This window comes from Adiantum capillus-veneris, chromosome 4 (genome assembly GCF_014529385.1).
Source record: "Adiantum capillus-veneris isolate H3 chromosome 4, ASM1452938v2, whole genome shotgun sequence".
NCBI classification, from domain to species: domain Eukaryota; kingdom Viridiplantae; phylum Streptophyta; class Polypodiopsida; order Polypodiales; family Pteridaceae; genus Adiantum; species Adiantum capillus-veneris.
This window is the reverse complement of record NC_140934.1, coordinates 85,844,642-85,855,245: the sequence shown is the minus strand read 5'-3', so window position 1 is coordinate 85,855,245 and position 10,604 is coordinate 85,844,642. Positions and strand designations below refer to the sequence as shown.

Here is a 10,604-nt window from a genome sequence, read left to right as displayed (position 1 = left end):
AACCATAAACCTGCTTGTATACATAAACATGGCCACTTCCCACATACATCTAACTAAACCCAGTGATAGTCCTGAACTTGCACATAGCCATAAACATAGACAAAATATGGATCTCGGATGTGGCTAGCCATAAACAAGCCCACATAAACATAGTCAGTAGCCAATGATTTACTTTCTTTGAACCAATATTGCAGCATAAAACTCACCATACATACTTTAGTCAACACAAACCCCGGACATTGCATGTAGGCTGATACAAAACCATTGTGCATAGACTGACACAAAACCTCGCCCTAAACCCGATCATACATAAAGTGTCATGCATTAAAGGTTGTTACAAAACGGCCATAGACCTGGCTCCCTTTAGCGCAAAATGCAACACATTCACCCCCCACTATGTCTAAGCACCAGCTATGGAGGCTTTGCCTCAATGCCAACACATCATCGTGTATGAACCATGTCTTCTTCACCTGCACAACATTGACAAACACAAGAGGATTGAAGGAAATTAGAAAGGAGATGAATATCCAGATGCATATGGTAGAAAACTAGCACTCAACACACACTCTAGCATACCCAGCTTTTGCTCTTCTCCTGCAAGCAAGACTGAACTATGTAGCGAATGGCAGCCATGACATAAAACCCACAGTCAATCGCATTTGGTTGAATTGGCCCCTGCAGCATCAAACCATTAACATGACTAACATGCCCTAAATTTTCCAAGCATGAGAGAGCACAAGGAGACATACTTTCAACACTTTTAACTCAAATTTGGTGGCAGGTTCAAGCAATGCATGCTGGACATCATGAGCTTTTACTCCTTGGTCCATCGCCTCCATAGCACTGCATATTCATAACAAGCAAGATAAAAAGCCATTGATAGCCATATCAACTTGTTTCATATACCGACCTCCGCAATCTATGATGAACAAAGTCAACCCATGTACAAGTGCAAAACAAGTACAATATCCATCATGGTCGTGCACCCAAGTGGGTCATAGTAGAGAATGTGCTTCTTTCTCCCACGTAGCCCAACAATCTTTGCATGTGTGGCAAGATACATAACACAACATGTCCAGTGATCCCTGTTGCAAAGAGAGACAACATCAACATGTCAATGAGAAGCCACAATGTAGCATACCTAGCAGTCCTTTGTCCTCTCCTTACAAACCACCTGTAAATGATTGGAAAAAATGTAAGCACGCATTCACCAAAGTCCCTCTCCCCGAAGAAGTTATGTAAGATCCGCATGGAATCTTGCTTGCCCAAAGTAGCATCCACAACAGAATACCACATAGAGTCCACAAGCATCACTTGCATGAGGACATCTGAGCCTAGTGTGTACTCCATCCACCTTTAAAAGTGTGTATGTTAAGCACATTGTTGCTTGCCACAATGCATACCACTCAATAACAAAAACATGGCGGTGATTACATTGCAAATAGATTCATCGTGCGCGTGGATGATTTATTTGATAAGATGAAGCGTAGAGCCTGATCATCAATGTCCACTCGTAGGCCAAAGCGAAGAGAGTTGAGCGACATAGGCACATGTGAAGAGAATCTACATCCAACATGCCACAATCATGAACATAGTGAGTATCAAACAATTAGAAAACTGTGAACAAAGGGATGGTTGACAAAAGCCACCTGTACAAGGCCTGATTACTACGTGTCGGAGTGGCAGGGCTGATTTCATGGCCTATTTTTTCAATTCTTAGCTGGTTATTACCAACATAAAATAGGAGAGCCGACAAAGAGTTATCATCGGGGGAGCCTATTTCAAAGCTTTCTCTCGTGTCTTCCCTCTTTGAACTGGAAGCTTTTTCTTTGTTGGAGTTGCAAGCAATGTAGGCTAGAAAGGAATGCACATTTATTAGAACACACCAGCATGTTGGATTTTTTTTTCACCGCTCTCAACACCTAAACAAAATTACTTATGCACAAAAAAGCAAAAGTTACAAATCCTAGACACATACATCCTCATCGAGCTTAAGATTGCTTAATGTCTCTGCAAGTCCTGGACCCTCTTCTCTCTTGTCTTCATAATTCTCATTGTCGTCCTCTCCTTCGGGAGTATATTGGAAAGGGTCCTCATTGTCAGTGTCCTCCAAGGCTGCCTCAAGACGAGGAGGAATATCATGCATCCTCTTCTGTGAATGTCCATAGCATGGTAGTTAGAGAATTGATAGAAATGAATTAATCAAACATGGTGTGCAAACATACTATAAAAATTGATGACAAAAGAAAATCAAATTAGACAAATCAGAAACTTACATGTGCGTTGTAACCTTCATAAATGTGCTTTTGAATTTTTGCCAGCCAGAGAGCCTTGACTGCCATGTAGTCTCGCATCTTCCCAGCCACAAATTCCTCAATAAAAGCGGTCTCTGGCATGTGCTTATACTGATTTCCGAGGTCCTTCCATACTTGGTGAGCCCGTATGCGCATGATGCGCTGATACCTTTTACAATTTTGCCTAAACTTCCTATCCTTGTCGCCAAATCTCTTTAAAGCTGCTTTATGCCAAGCTTTCACTTCCGGATTGGGCATGAGGTTTGTTCTTCTCTCAGCTTCTTTGTGGAGGGGGTGACCTCCAGGGCGCTTTTCAATCTCTACAATGATTCCATGGAAAGTCTTGAGGTGAGACATCATCCGTAGTCTTTTGAAGATGAAGGCCGATCGCTTTGGGCAATCCGCACTTGCGCGGCATTGGCGTGCTAGCCGTCCATCAGGGAGCTCAATCTCTAGATAGACTTTTGGATCTTGGATGCTTGCTGCCTCTTCTTGCTTTGCAAGATCCTCAAATACCTCCTGTGCTTCTCCCTTTGCTACATCCTCTACCTCAACTCCACATTCCCTTGAGCCCACCAACTTCTTTCGCGGATGGATGTTTAGGCTCGAGGGTGTGCCCATCTCAGGCAAGGTGTGCTTCCGTGGACTTCTCCTTGGTTGAGAAGTAGCCCCTTCTACATGAGGAGATGCGGGAGGAGTAGTGAAGCTCTCCTCATGACACAAGGGTCCCTCTTCTTGCTCTTGGGCTATGTCCACCTTCTCAAACTTCTCCGCAGGCTGGACCTCCTCCCCACTCTTTGCCTTTGGTGAAACATCGGCCTTTCCTACTTCCCATTCACTAGTGCTTGCTCTTGTGATGCGAGAGCAACCACCCCTTTGCCATCTTCTCTTCCCCTTTTTAGCAGGTGAGCGAGCCATCCCCTAGGTACCATATGTAAAAAAATGACACAACCTCAAGCCAAATTAGCTCACCAAATGTGGGAAACCATAAGCATGACAATAATTCCCTCTATTTTCCACACATACACACACACACACACACACACACACACACACACACACACACACACACACACACACACACACACAGCCAGCCACACAACGGACTCCCTTTCTCACATGGCCAAGCTCGTGCAGAACCCCACCGTCGAGCCTTGAGATGCTTGCAGAAAACATGCATGGAACCCACATAGAACGCATGCATCCAACCCTTCAGCGAGAAAAAGAATTGCGCTCACCTTCAATGCTGCCCACACAAAACGCATGCATCCAAACCTTCAGCCAGCAAGAAAAGGAGTTGCCCTCACCTTACTTGCTGCTCCTCCGCTTGGGCCTCAAACGATGCTGAGCTGGAGCGATGACAGGATTATCCACCAGTAGCGCAAAATCCTGTAAGGCCCTTCCCCCCGCCAAACCCGCGTATCCCCCCACTCGCGGGCTCACCATGCAATCAATCAATAGTCGCCACACGTCCCATGGCCCATGTTTTGAATTTGGCCAGCATGCCTAGGCCCCCCCTGTTGTCCAGGTTTAGTTTTTATAGGTATGCACGGTACAGATCCCCTCGATAAGCCCCATTCCAGTTCCCTGCCATTGATCCCCTTAAACCCCCCCCTCCCCCTTTAAATGCTATTTGTTATATAGTCCTACACGGTCCAGATCCCCTCGATAAGACCCATTCCAGTTCCCTGCCATTGATCCCCTTAACAACCCCCCCCCCCCTTAAATGCTATGTGTTATATAGTCCTCAGGGTCCAGGACCCTTTGAGGCCGAGTACTGGTGCCGAGTCGTTTGGTTGTTTATTTATTTATAATTATAATAATCATCAATGGATATATAGTGGTAGTTGGGAGAACTTCAGCGAGGTCACGTTCCGTTGACGCGGAAGCACTTGCTCTTCTATGCCTGGGTAGTCATCGTTGATGCATATTGCTCAAGGAGCGTGAGGTGGGCAATGCTTAGGGGCGGCTCTTCTCGTTCTGCTCTCGACTCGCTGCATCTACCCTCGCCCAGCTCCAAAACCATCAGCAGCAGCTCCCTGCATAGCTCTTCCCTCCAACCCCTCATCCTCCGGCGCTCGCAAGGCCATGGCCTTTGTGCGCGTTCTCGTTGTCAACCGACTTTGGCTCTTCTTGCCGACACGAACATCCAGGACCTCTCCAACAATCAGGTTAGCTCTCAAGATGGTTCAGGAATATATCTGTTGGGTGTAGGATCGAATGCACGTGTGTGGGTGTCTCTAGGGATGTGTGAGTGCACACACAGCTGTTCTTTGGTGTGTCGTGAGTGTGCCTTCTGGTTTGGTACTCCTAAGTGTGCACGGGTGTGCATGATGTGATGGTGTTCCCTGTCTGGCGGCCTAGGTGTGTGTGTTGCTTTTTTTTTTTCGTATTCTGCACTTTTCTCCTTTGCTTTCTATAGACTGGCTTGTTTTGAGGTGTGCACCCCAATTCCAAGCCTTGGCTCTCATGTCCCATTGATGCCTTGCATGATATTTCGCAGCCTACAATTTGCCGCTGTGGTGGACCGTGCTCGGCTCTTCTTGTTTTGCAAGAGCGCCATGCAGCTGTCATTCCTAAGAGCTTGGGTCTCACTGTCGTCCCTTGTACCGCCTTAAGGCTACAGCAGGCTCTATTTCTTTTACACTAAGGAGCTCTTAGGTTTCTTCTATTTTTAATTATCTCTTGCTTGGTTGTTTCCCTTCTTCAAGGTGGAGTGGCTTCTCTTTCTCGAGTCCTTTGCCAACACATTTCCTTCAGGTCCCTCCTCTCTGCTTCTCTTGTGAGTGTCTCCTTTGGCAATTTACTAGCAATCACCTTAAGCAAGTGGACTGACATGTTATTAAGAGTCTTCCTCTTGGGTGTGCTCTAGATTAGAGATTTTGGTTCTCTTACAGGGTTCTGTTAGGGTCTAGGAGGTCATTGCCTAGGTTTCTTGTCTAGATCTAGTGAGTGAGGGCTTGTTGTGGTTGTGCCTGACCGACCCTGTGAGGATTTTTAAAAGTTTAGGCATCATTGATTTCTAGCTTTTGCCTGGTGTGTCCACCACTTGGCCACTTATAGAGGGCGCCCTTTGTTAAAATATTCGATACTCGTGCCCTTCACCTTGGAACATACTTGTATGGCTAGTGTGCCTCTTGGACAGGCCACCCTTTCCATATCATTTAGGTTGCATCATTGTCCGACTGTGCACTTTTGGGCCGGCCTCCCGTTTTATGTCAAGATCCCTTTTCTGCCCATTTATTTTCTGTGTGCCCCTATTTATTTTTGTAGGGTTGTTGGGTTTGCTTGCGACATTGTGCCAAATTTTGAAATTATAGCCCTAGATAGGTTTGGACAGCCTGTAAAGTTGCTTGAGGATTTTCCATTTCAATCAAATAAAGAAATACCGCAAGGGGCACCAGTTTTTGGGGCCGACAAGGTGTCGGTCATCGTTGCGCACGGCATTCTAGCCGTTGGACGCAAGTGTTGAGTCTCTCTTTTCCATCAGTACTCTGTGTGTAATTAACAAGTTGTAGATTTGGTACCGCCCTTTACTGTGTATTGACGGGTTATATGGTTCCATTGCCGGGATCAGACACTCTTTCCTCAAAGAGTGCACCGTGGATTGTTGTGGGTGAAAGGATACAGAGTTAAGCGCTATGGCAAAAAGGAGAGACGAGGGTTCTGAAAAGGAAACATACTCTTACAGTGGGCAAGAGGAGCAAAGGGGTGTTGACAAAGGGAAGCGACCCATGGAGCCGGAGGATGAGGATCTTATGTTCAAAGCTCGATTCTTGAAGATCATGGATATCTTTGAGCAAATGGCTCAAAATCCAAAGTTACAGAAGCACTTACAGGCTCCTAAACGGGATGTCTCTTCCCTACCACCTGAAAAAGAGGGTTCACATGCAGAGGGGTTTCATGACACTCATGGAAAGGCTCTTGTGGAAGAGCAACAGCAGGTGGTGAAGACACCTAATGTGTCTACAGGTCCAAAAGAACATGTGGTATCTGGACATGAGGCTGTGAATGGTCAAGGCAGTAATGAACAAGTCGTTCGACAGACCATTCCACCGTTTACTTCATATCCTGGTTACTTTGGCGGTGGTTCAGTGTTTCAGGCTATGGCTGGACCATCCACATGTTTACAACGGTACACACTAGGAAATGTGTTTGGGGCAATGCAACTAGGTGCGGTTAACCCTATGTACGGGAACATAGGTGTTCAACTAGGTTTTTAGGGTGCCTATGGAAATTTTGGGATGCCTGGAACTCATTTTTGCATGGCTGTTTTTTCACAGCAAAATGCTCAGAATGCGAATAACCTTGGCAAAACAGGTGATTTGAGTGTTGGAATGCTTAACCGAGAAGTATCACTTCTTAAAGCACCCGTTGATGATAATGTGGTTATTACGAGCCAGCCAAAGGACGTAATAACCAGCCAAAGGAATACAAGGAAGGCGGGGCAACCGTGAAGTTTGACACTTTTAACGGCACACAAGACAAATTGAAGGCTTTGACCTTCATACAGCAGTTTGATGCGGCATATGTAGGTGGAAACTTCACAGAGTCTTCCAAGATACGCAAGGTTGCCACCTTTTTGAAGGGTAATGCATTGAGATGTAACAGACTTGGACACTCCAAGTCAAGAATCTATCGCTACATGACAGGAATTCACTTCAAAACAGTTTACAATTTGATTCGACACCAGCCCGGCGGAGTTCCGTGCCAATAGGTACTGGCCCCAAAGACTGGCGCCCCTTTCGGTATTTTTTTTTGTATTAAATCTGTTGCACAAAGTACAAGGGAGTTGGAGGGTCTCACTCTCAGACTCTACGTCCAGATGCTTTGAGAAGTGGGAGCCCAAACAACACTTATAAAGAGTTACAAGGGATACCAAAAGCAGAGCCCCAAAAGCTGCCCAGAAAAAGTTGCCCCCAAAATAGGCTTACAAAATAAAGCAACTTTAAAAATAAAGCCCCTTTTTCTTTCTCAAGCTTGCGTAGAATAAAGCAGCCCCAAAAGCTACCGTACGCTGCTGCTTTTCTGTGCACTGCCTGCCACGTGACTGTACGTAATTTCCGCCGCAATTTGCAGGTGTTGACCGTACGACAGTGCCACGTCATCATTTCAGCCTGTTTTCCCCGGGATTGTCCATGCCAAAGTGGAAGGTGTGTGTGTACATGGGCTGCCACGTCACTGGGTTCTGACATACCCCCCTCTTGAAAGCATTGTAATCGCCCTCGATTACGCCTGCAAAACAGACAGAGGCCATAAACTGTCTTAGCAGACACCGATTGTTAGTACCGACGCACTAGGAACACACATCTAGCACATGTACCAATCGACAGTCACATTACACGACATCACATGACATCACTTGACATCACAGAACATCACATGATAAATCATATTCAAAATTCATTCGGATCTCAAACCATGATTTATCGGCAACGTATTTAGCAATCGCATCTAGATCCACTCGAGACCTCATAGATGCTCAATTGACTAATCCTTATTGCAACCATGTCTATCGATATCGTTTAGACTGAAATGCTGCAGTCATTTCGTCTATCAGTTCCTGCACTGAAACAAGTCAAGAACAAATCAATATCATATTATCGGGGATTCCAGTTCATAAAGTCATACAGCAGAATACTGTCAGCTCACAGTATCCCTGAAACTCAAAAGAGACATCAGTGACTTTAGTATCAAAAATCGGGGCAATCTGTTGACAAAGGAGTGGAGAGACTCTCCTCTTGTGCATACCCGTTGCACCAAATTCCTCCCAAGCTGAGTTCGGGGTTCCGTTTAGAATAGACTATGCTAATCCAAATGCTTCAAGGTAAAGATTCACAATCTGAGGAGTATTTGCTAGGTCCTCCTCCATCCACTTCGCATCCAATGCAGGATAGTTCTTGAATTTAACCAAGAACCGCCTTATCGCTTTACCCTTTATCTTCCTGTCTTTATGTGCCAATATCTGTTCTGGAACAAGGATCTCCTCGTTTTCTTCCACTTCGGGTTGCTCATCAGGCTCCCCATCTTCGGGCACATTGCCTTTAAAAGGCTTCAAGAGACTCACATGAAAAGCATTGTGAATTCTCCAAGTATCGAGCAGCTTCAGTCTAAAGGAGACATCATTTATCTTTTCGGAAATCTGGAAAGGTCCGTAGTATCGCATACTAAGCTTTGGAAAAAGCCTCTCCTTTCCCTTTTTCTTTCTCAGGCGTGCCTTCTCAGAACGAAAGAGCACCCAATTGTTCTCCTTCAATTTCAAATCGTGACAATGGCGATCTGCTGCCTTTTTCTGTCTTTCTTGAGATTTCTACAAAGTCCGCGGACCTTGGCAAAAGCCGTGTCCAAGTCACGCGTACTCGGCTTCAAAAATCTTATCTTTCGTGCTTAGGAAGGGTGGAACCTTCGTAGCACCTTCAATAATCTCAAATGGCGCCTTCCCCGTGAAGAGTGTATCGTGTTATTGTAGGCAAATTCCACCAAAGGTAAATACTTTTCCCATTGAATCTTCTGATCCGAGATGTAAGACTTCAATAAATCTAGTACCACTGAATCAACAATCTCTGATTGCCCGTCAGTCTGTGGGTGGGGATGATGACAAGAACTGCAACCGCGCGCCAATGTTCTCCTAAATAGCCTTCCAAAACAAACTCGTGAATCTGTGGTCCCTGTCGGAGACAATCGTCTCAGGCATGCCATGTAATCTGAAGATCTGGGCCATAAACAATCTCGCTAAGTGATCCGGCTTGAGTGTTTTCTTCACTGGAATGAAATTAGCTTACTTGCTAATCTGTCAATAACAGTCCAGATACCATCGTGACCACTCTGTGTTCTAGGGAGATCAAAAATGAAATCCGTTGCAATACTTTCTCAGGGGCGGGTGGGTATGGGCAAAGGCTGTAACAATCCCTGTGTTTTATGCGTGTCAAACTTGACCTTCTGGCATACCAAGCAACTGCGTACAAAATCGTCCACTTGCTTCTTGAGTCTCGGCCAAAAGAAATCTCTCTCCACACGTTTCAAGGTGGTAGCAATGCCACGGTGACCCGTAAAAGGTGGACAGTGGCATTCGGTCATAACCTTTTCCCTCTGGCTGTGTAACGCACAATGTAGTTTTCCTCATCAAGTAGCCATCCCGAATGGAATATCCCGCTCCCCATTCCGTATCTAAGTGAAAATATCTGCAAAATCTGTATCTGTGGCATATTGATGGACCGTATCCTCGAAGCTCCTATGATGTATTGCGGAAATAGCCAGAACCAATGGTTTTCGAGACAAAGCATCTGCCACCAAGTTCTTCTGTCCCTGCACATGGACAATCTGGAAGTGAAACTGTGACAAGATGTCCGCCCACCGCATCTGCTTTTCCGATAGCTGCTTCTGTGACAAGAAGTAGCATAAACTTTGATGGTCTGTGAAGACAATAAAATCCGCTCCGAGTAGGTAATGTCGCCACTGAGTTAGAGCATGGATAAACGCTAAAAGCTCTTTCTCATAAATTTGTGCTGTCAATTCTGGCCTTGAAGACAATCGGCTTTCGTAGGCAATGACATGGCCTTCTTGCATTAAGACCGCACCCAGACTACGACCACAAGCATCACAATATACTTCGAATGACTTCTTGCAAATCCGCAAAGTCAAAACTAGTCATGTAGTCAATTTCTCTTTCAATGTCTGAAAGGCAGTCACCTCTGTGGATCCCCACGAGAAAGGGACTCCTTTCTGCGTCAACATATGCAAAGGGGAAGCAACCTCTGCAAACTTTCTAATGAACCGCCTGTAGTATGAACACAAGCCCAAGAAGCTTCTAACTTCATGGACATTCTTCAAATCGGGCCAATTACGGATAGTCTCTATCTTGGCAGGGTCCATTTGCACTCTTGATGCCGAGACAATGTGTCCCAAAAAGTGTATCTTGGGTAGGAAAAATTCACTTTTCTTTGCATTAATCACCAACTTGTGATCTCGTAATGCCTGAAAGACCTGTAGCAGATGTTCTCTATGTTTTGCCTCATCCTTGGAGAAAACAATGATGTTGTCAAAGAAAGTGCCAACAAATAGTCTGTACTCTCGAAAAATCCTGTCCATCATTCGGTTAAATGTCGCAGGAGCATTGGTTAGGCCAAAAGGCATCACCAAAAACTCAAATAACCCAAAAGTCTTCCGAAAAGCTGTCTTGTAGACATCTCCCCGCTCGATTCGGATCTGATGATATCCGCTCTTCAAATCGATCCTGCTAAAACACGAGGATCCCTGTAGTCGGTCAAGAACATCATCGATCCTAGGAATCGGAAATCTGTTCTTGATGGT

At 45.4% G+C, this 10,604-nt stretch overlaps 1 protein-coding gene and 2 pseudogenes across 2 annotated transcripts in view; 1 reads left to right on the top strand and 2 right to left on the bottom strand.

The window, feature by feature from the left end:
• Positions 1-317: 317 nt before the first annotated feature.
• Positions 318-2,396, bottom strand: LOC147459541 (uncharacterized). The gene is made up of 9 exons (XM_086511610.1): positions 2,277-2,396; positions 1,975-2,152; positions 1,650-1,854; positions 1,435-1,563; positions 1,175-1,354; positions 948-1,085; positions 750-843; positions 577-675; positions 318-470 (listed from the first exon to the last, which is right to left on the bottom strand). The coding sequence occupies exons 1-9, from the start codon at positions 2,394-2,396 to the stop codon at positions 318-320; spliced, it is 1,296 nt and encodes a 431-aa protein (XP_086367736.1).
• A 4-nt stretch (positions 2,397-2,400) lies between these two features.
• Positions 2,401-3,129, bottom strand: LOC147459540 (uncharacterized; annotated as a pseudogene).
• A 1,024-nt stretch (positions 3,130-4,153) lies between these two features.
• LOC147459539 (uncharacterized) overlaps positions 4,154-10,604 on the top strand; it is a 45,510-nt pseudogene continuing 39,059 nt past the window's right edge. The window contains exon 1 of the transcript XR_015187885.1: positions 4,154-4,465. The product of XR_015187885.1 is annotated as an uncharacterized LOC147459539 (transcript). The remainder of the gene's footprint in view (positions 4,466-10,604) is intronic.

Excerpts from the sequence above, each read along its gene's own strand:
- LOC147459541 (XM_086511610.1), bottom strand. The coding sequence starts at position 2,396 with ATGCCAGAGACCGCTTTTATTGAGGAATTTGTGGCTGGGAAGATGCGA. Across the intron at positions 2,153-2,276 it reads ATGAAGGTTACAACGCACAT|AAGAGGATGCATGATATTCC; the intron begins GTAAGTTTCTGA and ends GGACATTCACAG. Across the intron at positions 1,086-1,174 it reads TTTTTTCCAATCATTTACAG|GGATCACTGGACATGTTGTG; the intron begins GTGGTTTGTAAG and ends TCTTTGCAACAG.